At 42.7% G+C, this 25,161-nt stretch overlaps 1 protein-coding gene across 3 annotated transcripts in view; it reads left to right on the plus strand.

Moving 5' to 3' along the window:
• CAMKK1 (calcium/calmodulin dependent protein kinase kinase 1) overlaps nt 1-25,161 on the plus strand; it is a 160,166-nt gene that overhangs the window by 121,157 nt on the left and 13,848 nt on the right. For all 3 annotated transcript variants that reach the window (XM_081945930.1, XM_081945932.1, XM_081945931.1), the window contains exons 10-15: nt 3,580-3,779; nt 5,552-5,605; nt 6,568-6,641; nt 20,126-20,213; nt 22,612-22,740; nt 24,045-24,148. In XM_081945930.1, coding sequence (XP_081802056.1) covers nt 3,580-3,779; nt 5,552-5,605; nt 6,568-6,641; nt 20,126-20,213; nt 22,612-22,740; nt 24,045-24,148 — 649 coding nt within the window. The remainder of the gene's footprint in view (nt 1-3,579; nt 3,780-5,551; nt 5,606-6,567; nt 6,642-20,125; nt 20,214-22,611; nt 22,741-24,044; nt 24,149-25,161) is intronic.

The following is a 25,161-nucleotide window of genomic DNA, read 5'->3' on the forward strand; positions in this document are numbered from 1 at the left end:
ATCAGAATCTGAAGCATTGGAACTGTTGTTATAATTAAGAGTAGAACTTTATTTAAATATAGCTGTAGTTGACCTCAAGGGGTCATCAATGAATGCTATCGTGGATATTTCAAAAATCCACCAAAGCGTCGTGTTCTTTATAAATAACATCTCCAGTCACAGAAACCTCTTCCTGTCTCTGGACCTTTATCTGGATGACAGACAGATCCTACTGTCTATGTTATAGATTGTGAATTTTCATGAATATCATGGAGACAGCAATCCAATTGAATAACTTCCCCTTGTTTGCCAGGGCCTAGTGTTGATATGTTAAGGCAACTTTTTATACTAGACTTTCTCAGCCTTTGTCTTCCAATGCTATTGGAAAACAAAGGCTGAACATTTTTAGATTTTTATAATGACAAAAAGTTACTGTTCCTAGAATGGAACATTTTTCTTCTGGATCTCACCAGTTTGATTGTTCTTAAGAGGATTTGGTGGTCTTCCAGCAGAGGCAGTATTCAGCAGGTTCTGACCAGTTCTGGAGACTCGGTAGTAGAAATTTTGAGTAGAGAACTGGTAAATACCAGCTCTGACTAATCCCAACGCCATCTATTCTCTGCTTCCTGAGTCCCAACTGATCGGGAGGAAATGGGGATTTTGCAGTAACCTTCCCCTCGGGTGGGGAGGGCATGGAGATTTTACAGTATCCTTGTTCTGGGTGAAGTGGGAGTTTTGCATATCTCTAATTTTAAACAAAGTCTATTCCCTTGGGATCTACGCTCAGACTTTCACTCTGTCTGCTTTTACAAGAACAATTAGGGCTTAGCTCTCCTCAGTTAGTTTTTTAAATGTCAATTATTTTGATATTTGCAAAGTTTAAGTTGATTTAAATTGCCTTGTTTCTAACTTATTAAAAAATATATTTGCATTTTTGTGATGCTCTACCAAGGGAAAGGAAAGATATAAATTGGATAAACAATTAATTTTAACATATTCCCTCCTATGGAGTGCCTCAAAGGATATCTTGTTTTGGCAAGTTGACACCTTAGAAAAGATTGTTTTTATATTATTATTTTAAAAAAATAAACAATACAAACATTATTTTTGAATGATTGTAAGCAGAAACAACAGTGGGAAGAAGGTGGCCAGACGGGAAACAATTTTGAGAGAATTTTGTTCAGTTTCAAAATAAGTTGCCCAGGAACCAAGTGGTGGATTTTGCAACCCATAGCATCTGATACTGAATCTAATACTAATTTAATTATTGGGAGCCCCTTCCATAAAACTGTAACTGAAAAACAGGCTATCTTGCTCTTCCCCATTGAAGACTAGATGGCAGTCCCCAACTAACCTTAGTTTATTTTTTGGAAAGCTAAATAGGTTGAGAAACTCTCAAGAAATATCAGAACTGTAAGATAAATAGACACAAGGACAGTTTTTCCCGAATGCCATCACTCTGCTTAACAACTAATTCCCATAACACTGTCAATAATTTACCAAGAATGTATTACTATTATTCTTCTCTTCCTTCCTAGTATCTATCTCTCCCTACTTATGACTATAACCATGTTGCTTGTATCTTTCAATTTATATTGTTTATTGTTTCCTAGTATGATTTGATAGCTTATTAGTAACCTTGACTATCACTAAACGTTGTATCTTTTTATTCTTGATGAATGTATTTTTATTCTCCTTATGTACACTGAGAGCATATGCACCAAAGACAAAATCTTTATGTGTCCAATCACACTTGGCCAATAAAGAGTTCTATTCTATTCCATTCTATTCCATTCCATTCCATTCCATAAATTTAGAAATTATTGTTTTAAAAAAGTTTTCATTTTGCCAAGAAAACATCATGAATAATGATGTACCGTGTTTCCCCGAAAATAAGACATGGTCTTATTTTTTGACCCACAAAATATGGCCTTGGCATTATTATAGGGGGAGGGCTTATTATTTTCTGGGGCAGGCGAGAAGCGAGGCGCCTCTTACCTTTCCAGGTCCGTCGCGGTCCTCGCCATTGTGTCCAGGGAAGCCACTGGTTAAAAAAAATCCTTCTCGTGAGTTCTATCAAATTTCTTCCCTGGACACAATGGCAAGGACCACGACGGACCTGGAAAGGTAAGAGGCGCACCTCGCGGCCCAACACCGCCCACCTCGCCCCAATGGTAAAGGCAGCCTGCCTGGTTCCCTTCCCCACCGTCCCTTTAGTGAGGGGTGGCAGGTTTTGGGGGGAGAAGCGAGGCACACCTCTTAACTGTCCAGCCCTGCTGTGTTCATCGCCCTTTTGTCCAGTGAAGCACCTTGTAAAAAAAACCTTGCAAGTTGAACTCATGAGGGTTTTTTTACAAGGGGCTTCCCTGGATGAAAGGGCAAGGAACGCAGCGAGGCTGTCAGTCTCCAGTAGCTCTAGGATGCGTGTCTCGCTTCTCCCCCCCTCAACCCGCCACCCCTTGCTAAAGGGACATTGGGGAAGTGAACCAGGCGAGCAGCCGTCACAATTGGGGGTGGGGTGGGAGGTGGCAGGCCAGCAAAACCTCAGGCTCCTACCGTGTTTCCCCGAAAATAAGACTGGCTCCCCCGGCTTGGCGCCTTCGAAATGGCAGTGAATGGTGCTCTGCACGGCTGGAGAGGGGGGTTGCACAAGCGGCTGTTCCGCTCTCGCTCGCGCGTCTCCCAGCCTCACGATGCCCTTTCCCAGCTCTCCCCACAGAGCCAGGGGACCTCCGCTGCTGCTGCCGCTGCTGCCGCCACATGGCTTTTCCTGCCCCTTCCAAACCGAGTCTTCCGGTAGTGGCCGCTCTGGGTATACGCTCTATGGTTGTGGGCCAGCTGCCGGCAGAGCGTACAACCATAGAGCGTACACCCAGAGTGGCCACTGCCAGAAGACTCGGTTTGGAAGCTGCAGAAAAAGCCATGCGGCGGCGGCACAGCAGAGGTGCCCTCGCTCTGCGGCGAGAACCCGGCAACCACCCTCTTCAGCTGGGCACAGAGCCACTCACCAACCTAGCAGTATCCGGAAGGCACTAAGCAACACGATCACTTTTGCCTCCCCCTGGTTCCTGTGGCTTGGCACCTTCGGGATACCGCTAGGTTGGTGAGCGGCACTCTGCCTGGACGGAGGTGGGGGGTGGTCCAGGGGGCTTATTTGTGGGGGAGGGCTTATATTTTTGCCCACCAGAAAAATGTGGCATGGCTTTATTATCAGGGCATGTTGTAATTTCGGGGAAACAAGATGTAAAGCCTCTGGAGCCTGGGGAGGGTGAAAAATGGCCTCAAAAAAAGGCTGAAGTCAGCTGGCCTTGCTTGCCCTGACAAATGGCTCCACGTGCCACCTGTGGCATGCATGCCATAGGTTCACCATCTCAGCTATAGGGCTGTCTTTATTGCTAGAAAGTTTAGAAATCCAAGGTCAAGAGAGACAGACAATCAACAAAGAAGAGTTTAGGCAGCAACCATCCTTTTTGGAATTCTTATAAGATAATATTGAATTGAAGTAGTTAGTCCGTTAGCCACCATTGGACACCATTGGAATGGAAATAGTTACTCCTTTAGCCACCATTGGACATTATGTTTTCTCTTTTGCCTTTCCAGTGCATTATCAGAAGATCATTCACCGAGACATCAAACCATCAAACTTGCTCTTGGGGGATGATGGTCATGTCAAAATCGCTGATTTTGGAGTGAGCAATCAGTTTGAAGGCAGTGATGCCCAGCTCTCCAGCACTGCTGGGACCCCAGCCTTCATGGCCCCTGAAACTATTTCGGATTCTGGAAAGAGCTTCAGTGGAAAGGTAGAATCCTTGTTTTTCTATATTGCTTTAGCATGCACGTTCAATTGGAGGGTTGTGTGATTGTTATGAATTACATTTATTTGTTGGAGATCTCATTTCAAGGCGACGCTGCACAACTTACAGCATAAAAACATTAAAATCATCAGAAATAAATATTCCTAACCCAATAAAAAGATATTCTTCACTCTACTGTTCCCCCTACATCAGAGGTGTCCAACCCTGGCAACTTTAAGACTTGTGGACTTCAACTCTGAGAATTTTCCCCCAGATAGCATGTCTGGCTGGGGAATTCTGGGAGTTGAAGTCCACAGGTCTTAAAGTTACCAAGGTTGGACACCCCTGCCCTACACTATTATTTATATAAGACCTCATTTCTCTTGGTTTTTATGGGAAAGTTGTGAGCGTTTCAGAAGCTGTATGAACATATCCATCTTCTATGGTATGTTCAGTATCAGACCTGAAAACCATTACCTTTACTCTGGTGGGATTCAAAGATTGCAGCAACAGGTTCTCTGCCCCATTGTTGGGTGGGTGTGGCCTTGTCAGCCTCCTACACCACGGCTGGGGGGGTGTTTTCGCCCTCCCCAGGCTTCGGAGACTTTCATTGAGCCTCTGGGAGGGCCAAAACTGGTTACCCCAGGCTCCAGAGGCCCTCCGGAGGCTGGAAACAGGCCCATTTCTGCACTTCCGAAACCTCCAGTAAGCCTGTTCCCCCCCTCTCCAAGCCTCCGTGCTGCCCCTGCACTTACCTGGCATGAAGAATGGGCCACGTGACGATTCCAGGGAGGGGTGGGAAGGGGTGGGCATGGCCAGCCAGGGATATCATTTGGGGGTTTGCTGAACTGGACAGAATCCTAGCTAGAGGATCTCCTGAACCAGGGGTGGGTTCCTGCCAGTTCTAACCTCTTCTATAGAAGAGGTTCCACAAATTTACAGTGCCATTTAAAACCGGTTCCAGCTTCCTCCCCCAGGCCATCCGCACATCATCAAGATGAAGTTTGAACACCCCTGGGATTTTTTTCCTAAAGGGTTAGGGGTGCAAGGGTCTTGTAACTTGACAGCTTTAAGACTTGCACATTTCAATGCCAGAGTTCCTGAGCCAACATGACTGGAGGAGGAATTCTGGGAGTTGAAGTCAACAAGTCTTAAAGCTGTCAAGGTTGAACACCTCTGGGGTTTTTTCCTAAAGGGTTAGGGGTACAAGGGTCTTGTAACTTGACAGCTTTAAGACTTGCGTGCTTCAAATGCCAGAGTTTCTGAGCCAACATTTTGGTTGCTAAGCAAGAGAGTTGTTAAGTGAGTTTCACCACATTTTACAAGTTGGCCACGCCCACTCAGTCACATGACTGCCAAGCCACTCCCACCCAGACACATGGCCGGCAAGCCACTCCCACAAAGCAGGCCACACCTACAGAGAGGTTCTAAAAAATTTTGAAACCCACCATTGTCCCGAACCCATGTGAACCCCCATCAGCCCACCCCTGCCTTTACTTCTGATGTTCAGCTTATGAGGACCAATACTTATGCAGCCAAAAATGGCATTGTCCACATGTAAGAAGGTATTACTACCACCTCTCAGGGAAACTCCAAGGTTAGCAGAAGTACAAACAAACAAACAAACAAAAACCTTTAGAAAAAACATACTCAAGAGAGGGAAAATCCTCAAACCAGCATACAGTACCAGACCGTGAAAAACATTGAGAAGTAAAAAAGGTAAAAACATTGGATAAAAATTAATACATTAATTAAATGTTTTTTTTTCTTTCTTTCAGGCTCTAGATGTCTGGGCGATGGGTATCACTCTCTTTTGTTTTGTATATGGGAAGGTAAGGAGTCTGTAAATGGGGGCATTTTTTTTGTAGGGGGGGTTGTTAGAGTTAAATAATCTGTTCTAGGTCTCTATGCTTCCCCTTTCACCCAATAAGGTGTACTAAAAGTTGTATCAATATATTGGATTGAAGCACCTTGTTAAACTAGCATTTTTGACAAGGGTTAAGCACTCCCATAAGATAGATAATTGCACGCATTAGAGTTTTGTTTTACATTATATCGTAATGCAGATTATTTTCTACAGTATAGCAAGAAAATAACTGTAGCACAGGAGGAGAGGGAAGGGAAGGGAAATTTCCGATGGTCCCTGCCAGAGTCCTTGCCAGATTCAGTGGGTCATTCTGCTTCTCTGTTTAAGAGAAGTCATTCTGCTTCTCTGTTTAAGTAAGGAAATACCTCTGAAACAATGACTCAGTGAGGCATGGATTGTTCACTAATGCATAAATATATATCATAAATATAATTGAAACAGCTAATGACTTGGTTAAGAACACACACACACAAACGCACACAGCAGAGGTGGGTTTCTGACGGTTCACCCCGAATCGGGCGAACCAATAGTGGTGGCAGTGTGAAGCTCCGCCCACCCGCCTAGTTGCTTCTGCGCATGCGCAGAAACATTGCACCTGCATGCAAGCGCGCACGAGAAAACTGGTAGTAAAATAAATTGAAACTCAGCACTGACATACACACACAAAATATAATTCACAGGTCATTAGCTATTTTAAATGAAATGCAGGTAGCTTCCATTACAGTATAAGTGAAAAACAAAAATAATATAACTAACCACGCACATTACTATGACTATGAGTCCATAAGAATATTGACATTTGAGTTCAAATACCACAACAATCGGTCCTAAAAAAAAAAAGATGCTTAGGGCCTAAGCCTTAAGTGTTCCTGTCAGTGTAGGGTTTTCTATGGGCCAACAAGAATGGAAACGTGGTTTGTTTTTCAGTGTCCCTTTATCGATGAATTCATCCTGGCACTTCACAACAAGATCAAAAACAAGCCCGTGGAATTTCCAGAAGAGTAAGTAGACTTATGGAGTTGACTACTGCAGTCAGAATTCCTCAACAGGAGTCATTTGAACGTCTAGTCTTGCCCATTCCCAACAGTGGGCAATCATGCCAATAAACAAGTATGCCTGTCTTTTTGCAGTTGGGGTAACATCTGGAGCAGTGGCGGTTCGGACCAGTTTGGCTAAAACGGTAGTAGTTTGGCGGCCTGGGTCACTGGAACCGGCAGCAACCCAGGCCTGCCACGCCCTTAAACCGGTTCCCCGGGCGGCGCCATAGGCACCACTATCTTGTTTTTCAGTTCTCCGCATGCACAGAACAATTTTAATTGTACTGTGCATACGCGCACATGAGCGAACCGACAGTAGTGCCTGCCAGAACCCACCCCTGATCTGGAGCAGCAGTGAAGGAAGGCAGGCATTGAACCCATGGAACATGAGCTGAGGGGGTATCCCACAGGTAGACTGCTGACGATCTGGAGAGTTGCAATCCTATCAGATAGAGGACATTGCCCTAGTAGTCTTCAGTTAGTAGCTCCATTAACAGAGATTTACTCTAATTACCGCTGTGCCAACCTTCTTTCCTTTATTTTCTTGTCTCGCTTTCTCCAGCTACTTTATGAATTAGGGGTGCCTCATTTCCCACATTGTAATGGACACTGTACGCTGTATAATTTGTTATACTGGTATTTAAGGAGTATTTTCCTGGTTATTCCTCTATTGTTCAATGACAGCCTGGAAAGGATGCCTCATAAAACTCTCTCTTTGTGAGGACGAAATCATTTTCAGTCAAAATTGAATTTCTCCTTTCCTTTTGTCCCTTCTGTTATATATTGGTTTTCGGATTTTGAGATTATTTCTCTCACACGTCCAGGGCCAGATTTAGATGAAAAGAGGCCCTAGGCTATTCCACTTATGGGGCCCTTTCACCTCCCATTTTTTAGTTTGTAAATTACATGAGAGATAATAAAATACATCATTACTGTGATATATATCAATATATTAAATGAAACATGTTGTAATTGGTACTAACCTTTATAAAAAATGTGGCACGGATAAATAAAAGGCTCCTCTTGATCTTGAGGCCCTAGGCTGAAGCCTAGTTAGCCTATAGGAAAATCCGGCCCTGCACACGTCAAATCATCTCAATTATTCTCCCAACCTTTGCTACAGGTCAGTCACCTTTGTATTTATTGACATTCATTTGCTACCCATTCTCTCTTGACCTTGCCTATTCTCATTTTGCTCCACTTTTAAATACTCCAGGGCAATTGTGTTCTACTTTCTTTATGATAGATAAAACTCTGACATCCATATAATGAAGTAGGGAAAAGCAGTTATTCTACAAAGCCCTTTTCACTTTTATGAATGAATGAATGAATAAACAAACAGTACATTTCTACCTGCATTGCATGTCTTAACATTTCTCCATCCAGTTTCCATTTTTAATAAGCCCTCTGCCCAGGTATACAAATGTATCTATTTCAGTAATGGCATTCTATTTTCTTCACTACCAGTTCGGTAGCAGAAGTGTGTGCTTCCTGCATGTCTGGGCATGCACAAAACCTTCTGCGCATGCGCAGAAGGTCCGTGATGCCATCTGGGTGGGTGGGCGGAGCCTCACACCGCCTCCACTACCGGTTCGCCCGATTCGGTGCAAACCAGTAGGATACCACCTCTGATCTACTTGATTTACTAAGCATATTTATGTATAACTTGAATTCATTAATTCAATTTTCCCAGTCAAACACGACTACCTTGGTCTTAGATGCATTAATTTTCAGCACTGTAACCAATATAGAATAGAATAACAGAATTGGAAGGGACCTTGGAGGTGTTCTAGTCCAACCCCCTCCTTAGGCAGGAAACCCTGTACCATTTCAGACAAATAGTAGTCTAATCTCATCTTTAAAATGTCCAGTGTTGGAGGTAGTCCTCAACTTACGACCAGAATTGATCCCCAAATTTCCATTACTAAGTAAGGCAATTATTAAGTGAGTTTTGCCCCACTTTTTTTGCCACAGCTGTTAAGCAAATCACTGCAGCTATTAAGTGAATCATGCGGTCATTAAGCAAGTTCCAATAACTCAGGGGCTGCCACAAAGAAGAGGGAGGCAAGCTATTCTCCAAAGCACCTGAGGGTAGAGCAAGAAGCAGTGGGTGGAAACTAATCAAGGAGAGAAGCAACCTAGAATCAAGGAGAAATTTCTTGACAATTAGAACAACTTGCCTCCAGAGGTTCTCCAACATTGGAAGTTTTTAAGAAGATGTTACATGTCCATTTGTCTGAAGTGGTGTAGGGTTTCCTGCCTGAGCAAGGGATTGGACTAGAACAGGGGTGTCCAAACTTGGGAACTTTAAGACTTGTGGACTTCAACTCCCAGAATTCTGGGAGTTGAAGTCCACAAGTCTTAAAGTTCCCAAGTTTGGACACCCCTGGACTAAAAGAACTCCAAGGTCTCTTCCAACTCTGTTATTCTAAATCTGGTTTACCCCATTGACTTTGATTTGCCATCAGAAAAGGTTACATATGATCCCAGAAAGTGCCAATTGTCAAAAAATACATGCCAGCTGCCGAACACCAAAATTTTGATCACATGACTATGGGGATGTTGCTATGGTCGTAAGTGTGAAAACTGCTCATAAGTCACTCCAGTGTGCTTCGAACAGCAACTAAAAGAATACTTGTAAATGGAGGACTAGCTGTATAAGCAAATCATGTTAATATTTTCTCCAATGACAACATCTACATCTGAAAGCTTAACACTTTTCAACATTTTTCACAGCATTATGACTTACATTTCATCACTTTTTTCTTGAGCGCTAACATGGATAATACAGTACTTGCTCCAATTCTGTCCTTTGATGTATCACTGTCATTCCCATACAATTCAGTAAGACACTCTTTCAGCATTCCGTCACTTCAATTTCACACAAAATTATTTCATCACTTTTATTTTTAATTCCACTCATTCTGATGAAGAGGCCTTGTTTTGCCCTCTTCACTCGCTTTCTCAACTTCCTGAATCTTATTTCAAAATTGTGGTGCATTTTAATTAATTTAATTTAATTTAACTTTATCCTGCTCTTTGATTACATTCTTTGAAGTTGCCATTTTTTCCTGTGTAGACGTTATAAAGTTTATTTCTCTCATCCTCATTTTGCAATAGTCCTGTATGCATTTTTTCATGTTGAGACTCTAGGAAAAGTGCAAAGAAGAGCAACCAGGATGATTAGGGGACTGGAGACTAAAACATTTGAAGAACGGTTACAGGAACTGGGCTAGTCCAGTGAAGAGAAGGACCAGAGGAGACATGATAGCAGTCTTCCAATATTTGAGGTGTCGCCACAGAGAAGAGGTGGGTCAACCTGTTTTCCAAAGCCCCTGAGGGCTAGTCAAGGAATAATGGATGGAAACTGCCAAGGAGAAATTCAACCTAGAAATAAGGAGGAACTTTCTGACAGTGAGAACAATCAACCAATGGAACAGAAGTTGCCTTCGGAAGTTGTGGGTGCTTCATCACTTGAGACTTTCAAGAAGAGATTGGACTGCTATTTGTCAGAAATGGTGTAGGGTTTCCTGCTTGAGCAAGGGTTGGACTAGATGACCTATAAGGTCCCTTCCAACTCTGTTAATCGGTTAAATAATTTAACTTGTGGCACTTATCTTTCACGCCTGACAGTTTGTCAAACTTGGCGACTTCAAGACCTGTGGATTGCTGACCAAGAAAGTTGAAGTCTAGGCATCTTAACGTTTGAAAAAGACTTATTCATCAATCTTAGTTGCACCTCTAGCACGTGCAGCATCGTTTGCTAATGGTAGAGACAGCTCTGGTTAGCGCATTTCAGCCAATATGCCACAAAGTACAACCAAAAGCATTTTAAATCCAAGCAAGTTGATGCTTTTCTAGAATCTTTCATTAAAGACTATCTTGCAAGCAAAGCACCCCAGCTTCCCACCAACTAGGAGATTCATGCATTGTGCTGACACGCTCTTAGGTTACAGCCATGAACATGTCTAACCTTTTTAATTATCAAAGAAGGCAGTGAGTGTTACCCTGCATGGTGTCTCTGCTGATAGGAAGCTCTTTGATGCAACAAAGACATTCATTAGCGCAATGATGAGATATACAATTTTAGTTGATGTTCCTCTCTCACCCCCAGTAATTCTACCCCCTTTACCCGAATCTATTGTTCAGGATTGGGGGGTCCTTTCAGAACAGTTGGGAGAACATTGTTGAATACAACATTGTCTATACTTGTTGAATGCCAGTTGCATTTTCATTGTCTATGAATAAATTCACATCATTCAGGTAGTCCTTGACGTATGTCCATTTGTTTAACAATAAGTCAAAGTTAAAAAATAACATGGCCCCTCCTCGAAGTTACAACTGTCGCACCATCCCAACAGTCATATGATTGCAATGCAGGCTCCTAGCAACTGGTTTGCACTTACAATGATTGCAGCATGCAACATGATTTGCAACCTTCCCAGCCATCTTCCAAGCAGCAAAGTCGATTGGGAAGCTGGATTCCCTTAACGACCATGTGCATTGCTTAGTGACCCCAATAAAAATGGTTCTATAATCAAGTCCAGTCATAACCATCCTCTGGAGTCCATTTAAGCTCATGCCGCTTCGGTGACTCCATCCAGCAACTTCATTCTCTGTCGTCCCCTTCTTCTTTTGCCCTCCATCTTTCCCAGCATCAGGCTCTTCTCCAGGGAGTTCTTCCTTCTCATTGGGTGGCCAAAGTATTTGACTTTCATCTGCAGGATCTGGCCTTCTAAAGAGCAGTCAGGGTTGATCTCCTCTAGGACTGACCCTTTTGATCGCCTTGCAGTCCAAGGGACTCACAGGAGTCTTCTCCAGCACCACAGTTCAAAGGCCTCAATTCTTTGGCGCTCAGCCTTTCTTATGGTCCAATTTTCACAGTCATACATTGCAACTGGGAAAAGCATAGCCTTGACTATACACACTTTTGTTGACAGGGTAATGTCTCTGCTTTTTAGTATGCTGTCTAGATTTGCCATAGCTTTCTTCCCCAGGAGCAAGCGTCTTTTAATTTCTTGGCTTCAGTCCCCATCTGCAGTGATTTGGAACCCAGGAAAATAAAATCAGTCACTACCTCCATTTCTTCCCCATCTATTTGCCAGGAATTGAGAGGGCCGTATTGCATAGCAATCGAAATTCTGCCCCTAATTGTAAACCCTAAATTTACTTGTGCACATTATCATGTATGGTGCACTGCGTACTTCTAAAAGCTTCTTTCAGGAAGTTTCCATTCCACGAATTTGTGTTTTGGATGAGATGCCAAAAGCTACGGCTCTTTCCATTTGGCACTGCACCACAGGAGCAAAGAATTTCTGACCTACTTCCATTAATTAAATCCTTTATTTCTAATTGAAATGTAAAAATGATATCATACCATTTTAAGGAGGATGGGGGGAAAGGAGGATGCGTGGCTGAGGAGTATACTGAGTGAAAGAATGCTCCCACGAAAAGCCATGAATGCTAAAAAAAATCTCTTTATACTTTGAGCTTAGTAACTGACACTATAAACCATTTAAAGCTAGGGGTACTCTGCCATCCTCCGCCTCAACTCCTATTAGCACGCTTAACTGCCTGTGTGGGAGATCATTATAATACAGTAGGCTGGAAACCCATCGTTAGATTCGTGCATATTATGAAGCAGGGGGAGGTTTGGCAAGTTTCAGGGCATCCACGCAGAAACGTGGGAAAAGTGCTACAATCCTTCCAAAAGGAATAATTAGATTTCTAGAACACCTTCTCTCTCTGCTTTCTTGCAAGATCCTATGTGGGCAGTGGTGGGATTCTAATTTTTTTTACTACCGGTTCTGTGGGTGTGGCTTTGTGGGTGTGGTGTGGCTTTGTGGGCATGGCTTTGGGCGTGGCAGGGGAAGGACACTGCGAAATCCCTATTCCCTCCCCACCCCACTAACCTGCTTTCCAGCTCCGTTCTCCTGTTCAGGGCAACAAAAGAAGATCAGCTGGGAGGCAGCAGGGCAGGGCCAACCTATTTGCTGGTTCTCCGAACTACTCAAAATCTCCGCTATTGGTTCTCCAGAACCTGTCAGAACTGGCTGGATACCACCTCTGAATGTGGGGCAACAAGCATTGCCTTCATTCTAATATAGGTTAAACTCAAGATGCGGGGGCTGGATCCGGCCCGCAGGGGCTTAGATGTTGCCCGCGGGGCCACCCTGGAAACGGCGAAGGACTGGCCTGCAGTGCCTCTGTCAGCGAAAATGGATCTTGGGAGGGCAGCATGTGGCCCTTTTGAGCTCCGTTTTCACTGGCAGGAGGCCGTCGCAGCCGAAAATGGAGCTCGGGAGCCTTTTCACAGGCAGAGCGCTTGGGCCACTTCAGGATCCCCAACACAAGTGACGTTGAGCTGGCCACACCACCTTGGCCCCTCAAGGTCAAATACAACCCTGATGCAGCCCTCAATGAAATCGAGTTTGACACCCCTGTTAATAAGTTCATCATCTCATAGCATCACCAAGAAGACAATTCCGAGTGAGAGGATGCTTTCTGTATTTGCCATAGCTCCTATTTACCCCCCCTCCCGCAATGCAGTGTAAAATCTTGGCTTCCCTATCATTTGTCTGAATTACATTTTTGTCTGTATGGCCATTCTTAAAAATAGGAATAATTACCTATACCAGTGGTCGGCAAGCCGCGGCTCGCGAGCCACATGCGGCTCTTTACACACTTTAATGTGCCTCTTCTGTGCCGGGCGCCCGCTCCCCTCGCTCCTCTCGGGCACTTCAAAACAAGCGCCCCTTTCCCTTTTTTCTTTTCGACCCACAATGATTAGGGAGGATCCTGAAGCGAGGAGGAAGAAAAAGAGACGGAGGCCAAGGAGCTTCTCCCCCCCCCCCCCAAAAATCTTATCAGGGAGCCGGTGGGCAGTAGCAAATTAGCTGATCACGCGGCGTGATCGGCTAATTTGCTACTGCCCGCCCAGCTCCCCGGTTAGATTTTTGCTGGGAGGAGGCGGGGGGGAAGCTCCTTAGCCTCCGTTTCTTTTTCTCCCTCCTCGCTTCAGGATCCTCCCTAATCATTGTGGGTCGAAAAGAAAAAAGGGAAAGGGGCGCTTGAAAAGAAAAAAGGGAAAGGAGGCAGAAAAAGAAACGGAGGCTAAGGAGCTTCCCCCCCGCCTCCTCCCAGCAAAAATCTAACCGGGGAGCCGGGCGGGCAGTAGCAAATTAGCCGATCACGCCGCGTGATCAGCTAATTTGCTACTGCCCGCCGGCTCCCTGATAAGATTTTTGCGGGGGGGGAGAAGCTCCTTGGCCTCCGTTTCTTTTTCTGCCTCCTTTCCCTGTTTTCTTTTCAAGCACCCCTTTCCCTTTTTTCTTTTCGACCCACAATGATTAGGGAGGATCCTGAAGCGAGGAGGGAGAAAAAGAAATGGAGGCTAAGGAGCTTCCCCCCCCCCCGCCTCCTCCCAGCAAAAATCTAACCGGGGAGCCGGGCGGGCAGTAGCAAATTAGCCGATCACGCCGCGTGATCAGCTAATTTGCTACTGCCCGCCGGCTCCCTGATAAGATTTTTGCGGGGGGGGGGGAGAAGCTCCTTGGCCTCCGTCTCTTTTTCTCCCTCCTCGCTTCTTGGGGCTCCACCAATGGGGGAGCAAGGCCCGCCCAGCGCAAGGCTTTGGGCTAACACAGAGGTCTGCAAAGTTGGCTGTTTTAAGACTGGTGGACTTCAATTCTTAGAATTCTGGGAGTTGAAGTCCACCAGTCTTAAGAGCCAATTTTGCAGATCCCTGCCTGGGCTAATATGATTGATGCCCTTGGTGGACTTCAACTCTCAGAATTCTGGGAGTTGAAGTCCACAAGTCTTCAAGCTGTCAGGTTTGAAGACCCTGGGTTTTTTTTCTAAAGGGTTAGGGGTGCAAGGGTCTTGCAACTTGACAGCTTTAAGACTTGCATGCTTCAATGCCAGAGTTCCTGAGCCAACATGACTGGAGAAGGAATTCTGGGAGTTGAAGTCCACAAGTCTTCAAGCTGTCAGGTTTGAAGACCCCTTGGGTTTTTTTTCCTAAAGGGTTAGGGATGCAAGGATCTTGTAACTTGACAGCTTTAAGACTTGCGTGCTTCAAATGCCAGAGTTTATTGAAACTAAAAACAGTGTACCATCCTATGTATTTTCGGTTTTAAAAATGTGGCTCTCAAAATAAATTTCAATCGTGGTTTTGGCGAGATTTGGCTCAGTTGAAAAAAAAGGTTGCCCACCACTGACCTATACTATTAGTTGCAGCCCCATAAGACTTGCTTTTCTTTTTTAAAAAAAACATATGTATTTCAATACTGATATTTATTGTTATTCTGATGTTTTAACTGTGTTCACTGCCCAGAGCTTTAAAGATATGGGCATCAGTATAAATTAAATAAATAAATGGGGAATGTATGTATTCGGAAGTAGAGAATTTTTAAGAGATATGGAAAATAATTACTTGATTGGTTGTAGTGGGGTGGGCAGTGAGGGAACAAGTTAAGAGGGGGGAATAGAATTAGGGATTTGGGCGTGCAATTCTCAGTTCTGCAATACGACAATACACTTGAATTCTAATAAAACTGTATCTTTCTCAACAAACAGGGCCAAGGATCATTTCTGTTTAGAGGTTTAGGCCGGGGCCAGTCTGACAATAAGGAAAAAGTGAAGAATTTGAATTGTTACATTCACAAAATGCTTTTAACTAGGCCAGCTAGAGCTCCAGATGTTGACCATTTTATTAATGCAGTTAAATATTTAGTTCTTATTTTAACTTTTATGGCAGAGACATCTGCCATATGATTTATGTGTACTTAAATAATTTATATGACCACCCATCTTGCAACAGTGAATTTGGGTGACATACAAATATTAAAATCCAGCAATTAAAACAATAATCCATGAATAAATGAAACCTACCAGTCATAAAAAAAACCTTCAACAGCAGGGCTAGCCTAACCTCCTAACCTAATAGCATGGGCAGCTGTTATGACACAAATGTTTAACAGAACAACAAAGTTGGAAGGGACCTTGGGGGTCTTCTAGTCCAACCCCCCCCCCTGCTCCACTCAGGCAGGAAACCCTACACCCCTTCAGACAAATGGCTATCCAACATCTTCTTAAAGACTTTCAGTGTTGGAGCATTTGCAACTTCTGGAGGCAACTTCTGTTCCACTGATTAATTGTTTTCACTGTCAGGAAATTCCTCCTTCGTTCTAGGTTGCTTCTGTCCTTGATTAGTTTCCACACATTGCTTCTTGTCCTGCCCTCAGGTGCTTTGGAGAATAGCTTGGCTCTCTCTTCTTGGTGGTAACCCCTGAGAGATGGAACACTGCTATCATAATATCTATATTATTTCATATAGGTTTTACCTAGAGTCTCTTTAATATAATTTTAATGCAACATTTACAGCACAATGATGAGCCTATATAGAAGTCTATTTTCATTGTGTCAACTGGCCAGCCATTTCCTCCTCCAAGAGACTCTATTTTATTCCTCTCAATCTTTTGCTACATTTGCTAGCCAGGGAGCATACTTAAGTTTTATCAACTCTTTGGAAGTTTCCTTTCCTGTTGTTTTTAATTTTAAGATGGTACTTCTATAAGGTTGAAGCTTGCCTGCCACCACTATGGATGACTGATTATGATTATCTACCATCACATCCACATTGTTCCTTAGCAATGAATGAGCTAGAACTTCTCCGGGACCTCTCCCCAATCTGACATTGTGTGCCTATTGATGCATAGGTGACTAAATCCACCCATTTGTTCCTCTTTTTCTCTTTCCATCCACCTTTCTCAGCATTGTAGACTTCTCCAGAGAACTAATACGTCCATACTGTGCGTAGGTAGAGTTCTATAAATAAAAGAACCTAAACATGGACAATTAAGGAGTTCTCATATATAGGGGGGAAATAATATGTAGGTTTCTCCAGCATCAAGTTTGCTATTTGCTAGATTTTGGGCATTTTGCCCACCTTCTCCCCACTATCATATATTTGGGTTTATTAGTCAGCTTGTGAGTGCTACTTCTTATCTGCCTCCATAGCAAGGGATTAACATTTAATGAGCTGACGAACCTTGTCCGTATCTCCTGCAGCATGAACTCTTGCTGTGGGACATACCTACCACCCTGTGATCCAGTCTTTCCTACTTAAAAGGCTTTTCTACTCATTAGTGTGCTAGGAAGAGGAAGGAAATGGATTCGGTATTTAAATGAAGCCAATTAAGTCAGTAAGAAAGAGAAAAATTATGGGGGAAAGATAGCCTTAAATTAGAAGCCACAGAGTTGGCTTCACCTCAGATATGGTGCTGTTTGGAAGTCGAAAATGTTTTGCCATGGTGACAAAGCATATCACTTTCTACTGCAAAATATAACAAAACATGTTGTAAAGCTAAGCATTTCTGCTCTTTTATATAATCTATATTCTATGCAACTGCATAGATCACCCTGTTTTAACACACAAATCTCTCTGTATGCTTTAGCCCAGCAGCAGAGAATGTGGTTTGCCTAGAGAAGATCAGAGGAAACCTTGAAGAAACATTTTAATGATCTGGCAGTAGATGAACCAACAATTGGACTTTGTGGCTTAATTGGATCAAGGGCTGTGGGTGATTATCCTGTCATGAGGCAGAGTTCAAATTAATTCTCCCAGGTCACTTATGTCTTATAGACTGGCCAAGATAATTGGTGGAAGCATATTCTTCCTACCTAGTGAGTGGAACAGAGATAAAGTCCTAGGCTAGCCCCCAAAAAACTGGATTTTCCACATTCTCATAGCATACTAAGTCACAAATCAATGAGTCAATAAATAGCCCACCAAACTGAATTAAAACCAACAAAGCTTAGTATGCTATGTGGATGCAGCTATTAGGTCCTTAATGGATTGGGTTACGTGTTTATTAATTTATTATACTGTATATCCCATCTTTATTATTTTTACAAATAACTCAATTTTCAATATATACAAAAAAACTCCCTCCTACTATATTTTCCCCACAGCAACAATCTTATGAGGTGGGTTGGGCTAAAAGAGAATGACTGAATAGTCCAAAATCACCGAGATGGCTCTCATGGCTAAAGCAGAACTTGAACTCATGGTCTCCTGCTTTCTAACCTGGTGTCTTAACCACCAGACTAAACTAACTCTGGTTTTGTGCAAATATAGCTAGCCAGTTCTATCACTATAGCAATAGCGATAGCACTTAGACTTATATAGTGCTTCATAGGTCTTTTACAGCCCTCTCTAAGTGGTTTACAGAGTCAGCCTCTTGCTCCCAACAATCTGGGTCCTCATTTTACCCACCTCAGAAGGATGAAAGGATGAATCAACCTTGAGCCAGTGAGATTTGAACTGCCGAACTGCAGCTAGCAGTCAGCTGAAGTAGTCTGCAGTACTGCATTCTAACCACCTATACCTAAGCAATCTGATGGTTCTGGTAGCACATGATAACCCTAACTGAATTATAAAAATCACCATTGGGGGATATTTTTGAACAAAGGAACCAAAATAAAACTCCCGTTTGGCACTGCTAATATCAAATAATTGTCATTAGAAGTCCACTTGAACCTAGTAAGTTCTATCTTCACCCTGTTTCTAGGGGCTCCAACCTTACAGATCAACAACTTCAACTCCCAAAGTCAAAAAGCTTACTTAGCTCAGTGCAAGCCACGATGGATGTCTGCACTCAAGCCAGCTCAAATAGAAACTATCAGCAGCAGAATTCAGTAGCTTTGGATTCCTGGTTTATAAGCATATCGCCCCCAAATACGGTCATATTCTCCATTCTTCCATCACCACCCCCTTCCTTCCCTTTGTCCAGCTATCTCTGATAAACAACAGAACACTAGAGGAACTTGTGCATGTTTATGCTTAAATTTATGGGCTGGGGTTTGGGTGTTTTTTGGCTGTAACAGCAGCTTTCAAAGTGCTCATGATAAAATCATAAAAGAACGACAACATCACAAAGCAATTACTAGGGACCTAATGAGCCTGGCAAAATTTCTGAGCCTAATTTTGGGAGGGGAAAAGACACGAGAGTCCTAGTTTCCAGGGAAAAAAAAGAGAAAACCCTAAATAGTAACAGATTCTGTCTAGTGAATCTGCAAAATGTGGGAGAAGATTCCATTCCTGACATCCGTTTGGCCTTTACTGGCAAGAGATGGAGCTATTGGAAGATCCTTGACCAGCTGCTATATCTCTGCTTAGCTACTGTCCTCTGGCTGGCTCAGTTCCTGGATTTCTACATTGTATTATTGGTTAATTGAAGCAGCCTTCTGCAGCCTAGTGTTGCTGACCAGAAATGTTGAATTACAACTTTCATAATTCCTAGCTGCTTTGGTGGGTGGGTGGGTGGGTTGTAGCTGAAAGCAGGTTTGGGAGAGTCCTTTCCTAACTAAGCGCTAGCACTTAGACTTATATACCGCTTCCCAGTGCTTTACAGCTCTCTCTAAGCAGTTTACAGAGTCAGCTTATTGCCCCCAACAATTTGAGTCCTCATTTTACCCACCTCGGAAGGATGGAAGGCTGAGTCAACCTTGAGCCTGGTGAGATTTGAACTACCCATTGCAGGCAACCGGCAGGCAGCAGAAGTAGCCTGCACTACTGCACTCTAACCTGCATTCTAACCACTGCGGCTCTTGAGGGGGTAGCCTCCACCCATTTTTGTCTTTTTTTAGGGAAGAATACTCCCATACAGGTAGTCCTCAAATTACAATAGTTCATTTAGTGACCGTTCAAAGTTATAGCAGAACTGAAACAAGTGACTTACGGCCATTTTTCACACATACATGGTCACGTGATCAAATTCAGATGCTTGTTAACTGGTATAATGCATCCCGGGGTCATCTGATCACCTTGTGTGACCTTCTGACCAGCAAGTCAACGGGGAAGCCAGATTCACTTCACAACTATGATGCTAACTTAAGAACTGCAATGATTCACGTAATAACTGTGGCCAGAAAGTCTGTAAAATGGGGCAAAATTAACTTAACAACTGTCAGGCTTAGCAACAGAATTTTTGGGTTCATGTGGTTTTAAGTTGAGGACTAACTGTATTAGAATCCTGCACCTGTTGGAAAACCAGCTGATTGATTCTCCACTCAGTTTCACTCTAGTTGAATTGGCTAGATGTGGGGAGGGGAAAGGTTTACATCAGAGGTGGGTTTCTACTGGTTCGGACCGGTTCATTTTTTTTTAGTACTGCGCATGCATGGCAGCGCGCATCAAGCGTGCATGCTGCACAACCACGAGCAAACCGGCAGTAGCGGCTGCCGGAACCAACCTCACACACACACACACACCGGTTTACATGCACAATTTTATCTATTTTGAAATTTAAATAGTGGTGCTTGTAACAAGGAGTAAGGTTTGGTAAACTGTAGTTTATACCTGGGCATTGAAGTCCACATATTTTAAAGATGCCAAGGTTAAGAAACATTGTCCTAACCGAATATTTTATATTTGCTACCACAAGGATCAAGATCAGTGAAGAACTAAAGAATCTGATTCTGAAGATGCTGGAAAAGAACCCTGAATTGAGGATAACTGTTCCTGAAATTAAAGTAAGCAATTATGAGCTTTAGTGGATTGTTGAAAATGTTGCTTCCTCTGAGCTTTTGCATACCACAGTAATTGAATAGATAGGTTAGGCCTTATTTAGTATATTTATCAGTTATGTGCTGCTAAGCTTTCCCCAACCCGGTGTCTTCAAAATGTGCTAGACTACTAAAATTTCCTAGGTTAGAATAACTCCGAGAATTTCCAACCCCTGAGAATTTTAGGAACTGTAGTTCAGCATATCTAGAGAATATTAGAGAACAGCATGTTAAACTTCGAAATGTAACTGTTTAGTAGTAACTCTACTGTCAGGGTTCCAAGTAATACACCCATAGCAAACAGAACTCCGAGGCAGGTAGATTCCTGAAAGAATAGTTTTATTGGATATATCATATTGGCACAGGCTTGGTGAAAACCAACTCTGAATGTTCTCCCGGATTTCACCTAATTAAAAGTAAAGGTTTTCTCCCACGCCAACAGTCACATGGTCCAATCAAGGTGTTGTTTGGTTGCCTGGTAACTTCACTCCGCCTCTCTGCAATCGCCTGTGGGAATGTCCTTGGTTCCCAGGAGAAAGTATCTCTATTCCCTCCTCCGATCCCTCAGCTCCAGTGTGGCAACACTGAAGCCCAAAAAATGCCCTCGGTCAGGTCAGCTTCAGGTTTGACATCTATATGTGTATGTGCTACAAAAAGCCATGGCATATAGCATCCAAATACAGGTAATCCTCAACTTATGACCACAATTGAGTCTAACATTTCTGTGGCTAAGCAAGACAGTTAAATGAGCTTTGCCCCGTTTTATCATCTTTCTTGCCATAGTTGTTAAATGAATTTCTACAGTTCTTCCCCATTGACTTTGCTTGTCAGAAGGTTGCAAAAGGTAATCACATAACTCTGGAACACTGCAACCGTCACAAATTTGAACCGGTTATCATCTGGACTTTGATCATATGACCACGTGGATGCTGCAACGGTCCTAAGTTTGAAAAACTGCCATCAGTCACTTTTTTCAGTGCTGCTGTAATTTTGAACAGTCACTAAATGAATGGTTATAAGTTGAAGACTACCTGTATGCAGATCAGCACAATTCATTTCTAGAAACTAAACCATGCTTAAGATCGGCTTTCAAAATGGATTGACAAAAGATCATTTGTAGCATGGAAAAGCAGCCTTTAGACATTCAGACAAACTTGCTAAAAGTAATTGTTACTGAACTGCTAAACTGAAATAATCATCCCATCAAATAAAATTAAAAAAAGAAGGATCTGGATTCTGCTTGATAATTCTCCTCATAATTTGGCCTCTTAGAGACTAATAATGTCTTAAAACCTGAAAGCTTTGCTAAGCCATTTGCTAGAACAAGAAGAATGATAATTACCACCTTATATTAACAGGGAATTTTATAGCTCCTTTTGGAGGGGGGGGGGTGTTTTTTTTTAAAAAATCTTAGAATTGCTCTCTCTTATTTCTTTTTCCACTCTGTCCTTTCTAATAAACATCCAGTTTATGGGTGAAATGCTACCGGTTTGGGCCTGTTCGACCAAACCAGTAGTAAAAATGCTACCAGTTCACCTGAACCGGTAGTAAAAAATGCTACCAATTTGGGCGAACCGCTAGTTCTGATGATCAGCTGTGCGACAATCAGAGGCACAGCTGATTGTTGCACAGCTGATCATCGGAACTACTGGTTCGAGCAAACCGGTAGCATTTTTTTTACTACCAGTTTGACGTGCATGCTTTGTTCGCCTGAAGCAAACCGGTAGCAAAGCGAACCGGTAGCAAACATCACAGCATTTCACCCGTGATCCAGTTAAAGGGACTAACATAACCAAGCTCATCCATGAATTTATTGTATGCTTTTTGACAAGCCTGTCTTTTGTAGATTCAGATGTGCCCCTCTTGGGGGTCATAATTCTGGTTTGTTTAAAAGCAGCTTTTTCAAAGAATGGGCTAGGATCCCAGAGAGATCCCAGAGCAATAAATGGAAGTTTTCAAGAGATGCGTCCCTGGCTGGTTCTTTCCAAGGCTGATGCAAAAGTATGCATTTAAAAAGTATTTTTTAAAAAGCGTGACAATTCCAGAACTCTTCATGAAGTTTTGTTTTGTTTTGATCTAGGCTTTCATAGCCAGTTTCTGTTGGGAAGTCTTGGGCTTCAGGGTTTGGATGACATCAGATTTCCTGAAACTTCACAGACAACTGTGGCTGACATCTCGGTCTGCTTTTTTGATTTTAGTTGTAACATGTTGCCTTGGATGGATAACCTTGCTGGAAGGTTTTATGTTCTTTTTAACTGCAGCAGTTGTTTCCAAATACAAGTTGGCTCCTTTCATTAATTCTGCACAAGGAAAGAGTCGTCCAAAGGAGAGCTGATAAGGCATCATGCATTCTGTTTCTATGCAGGAACATCCATGGGTTACAATGTATGGCAAGCACCCTCTTCCTTTAGAGGAGGACCATTGCACCATAGTAGAAGTGACTGAAGAGGAAGTGAAGAACTCAGTCAAAACAATTCCTAGTTTACCTGCTGTGGTAAGTATTAATCCGAAGTAGCCATTTGAAATCAATACCCTTCCCATATCTGTTGTGCAGAGGCTTTCATTTTAACCACCGAAGACCAAGCTATGTATCAAGGCAGTAGTAGATAGCAGTGACATTCCAAAGCAGTGACACTCTCTCCACAAATATCTTCAGACAGAGAGCAGACAAATCACGCTTCAGCTGAATGAGACAACCCTGAAATGTTGTGATCTAGAAAGTTGCCTTGTTTGCCTTTATATAGGTGTCAGGGTTCCAAATAGCATCCAAAAGTAAATCAGAGTCCAAGGCAAAGTATTGCTCAAAGTTCCAATCTATTAAGAGAGCCAAGTTGGCATATCTGGGAAAACCCGAATCTGAAAGCTTCCCAGTTTTCCCCACCCAGTTGAAAGTTCAAGAACTTGCCCCGACACCCACAAGTCCATCACATGGTCCAATCTCCTACTGCCATGCTGGCAGTTCCACCCATCCAGTTCTGGTCAGGTGCAGAGGTACAAAGACAAAGGATGACCTTGGCTTTCTAGAAAGAATTTTGTTATGGCTACATCGCATCTAGTTCCGTGCAATCCCCCCCTCCCATTTTCCCACAAGAGAAAATGCATAGTAGAATAATAGAAAGTGTGGCAGGCCAAAGATCCAAAAGAAAAGATGGCTGCAGGCCTGACAATAGGTAGTCCTCGACTTACGACCACAATTGAGCTCAAAATTTCTGTGGTTAAGTGAAATATTTGTTAAGTGAATTTGGCCCCATTTTATGAAATTTCTCACCACCACAGGTTAAACGAATCACTGCAGTTGATAAGTTAGCAACCTGGTTGTTAAGTGAATCTGGCTTCCCCGTTGCTTGTCAGAAGGTCGCAAAAAAAGGGATCACATGACCCCAGGATGCTGCAAAGGTCATAGATATGAACCCGTTGCCCAGCATCTGAATTTTGATCCCATGATCATGGGGATCTTGCAAAGGTTGTAACTTGAAAAATGGTCATAACTCACTTTTTTCAGTGCCGCTGCAATTTTGTACAGCCTCTAAATGAACTATTGTTAAGTCGAGGGCTACCTGTAATGTAGCTGGTTCTCCCTGATAGCCATTGTTTTTGGATAGATTAGGTTTAAACCAAGCCTTGTTTTTAACGTGAAATCAAAGGAGCAGTTACAACTTTCATTTTGAGTCATTTGAAGCAGTTTCATCCAGTTTGAAGTAATTTGCAGTGGTAAAAGTCTAGGCTAAAATGATTGAGAGTGGCACCATTTTTTCAGCTGCATCACTTCTGATTCTTCTCTTTCTCCATACCCTCAAGATTTTAGTGAAGGCCATGTTGAGGAAACGGTCATTTGCCAACCCATATGAGACCCAAACGAGGCGAGAGGAACGATCTATGTCGGCTCCGGGGGACTTACTAATGTATGTCATTTTATACCCATTCTTAATACCTGCATTTTCAAGTCAGACATGTCAATCTCTCGTGTATTCATAGCACAATGTATTAACACTTGCAAGTTAGACATGGTAAAGGAAGAAGAACCGAAGCTAAATTTGGGGCTGAAACCAAGCCCCAAATGATCGGAAATTGAATAACTAGCACTGATGGTGTTACCTCGTTTGGTAATGAAACGTCTGTAAGAAAACAACCAAGCTCAGAGAGCACCAAGACCCCATAGTTGAACCCTGAGCTACAAATATTCTCTTCTATCAGAACTGCATATTAATATAGTGGAAAATAGTAATCTTCTCTTTAAAATAATGACTCATACTTCTAGGAAATCAGGCAGCCGTAGCATTAATATAACATTCTTTAGAAATGGAAAGAAAAGGAAATAAAACCAGTATTAGAGTTTGCTGCCATTCAGAACAAATCCTGTTCATTTGCCCTACCAACTTTTAATTAATTTTGTTGAACACCTTTCAGTTAAAAAAAAAAAAAAAAAAGGTAAAGACGCAACCTGTCAATTTAATTTATAATAACTCTTTTTTGGATGCATACTGGAAATAGAGCCATGATAAAAGCCATCTTTGCAGCCAAGCCATTGTTTAGCAATCTGTTCAAGGTTAAAAACAAAACAAAGTCCTCCAACTTCATCCTATATTCAGGAATTTATTTATTGTATTTATTTTTAAAAATGGTTGAAATGAAAGAGACCTTCATGTAGTAAAGTGACTGTTGTGTGGAGGAAGCCCAGATGTGTTTTCTGCTGCTCTAGGGCAGTGTTTTTCAAACTTGGCATTTTTAAGACATCTGGACTTCAACTCCCAGAATTTCTCAGCCAACATTGCATATATCCACATGTCTTACCAAACGCTTCTCTGCAGAACAGGGCAGGAAGCTTGGCTAGAGGAGCTAAGCATCCAGGAACAGTCTAAAAAGAAAGATTTGTTTGAAAGTGGAAGAGATTTTTTTCCAAAGAATAGTTGCCATT

The sequence above is a fragment of the Natrix helvetica genome (genome assembly GCF_964273705.1).
Source record: "Natrix helvetica genome assembly, chromosome: 2".
Taxonomy (NCBI): domain Eukaryota; kingdom Metazoa; phylum Chordata; class Lepidosauria; order Squamata; family Natricidae; genus Natrix; species Natrix helvetica.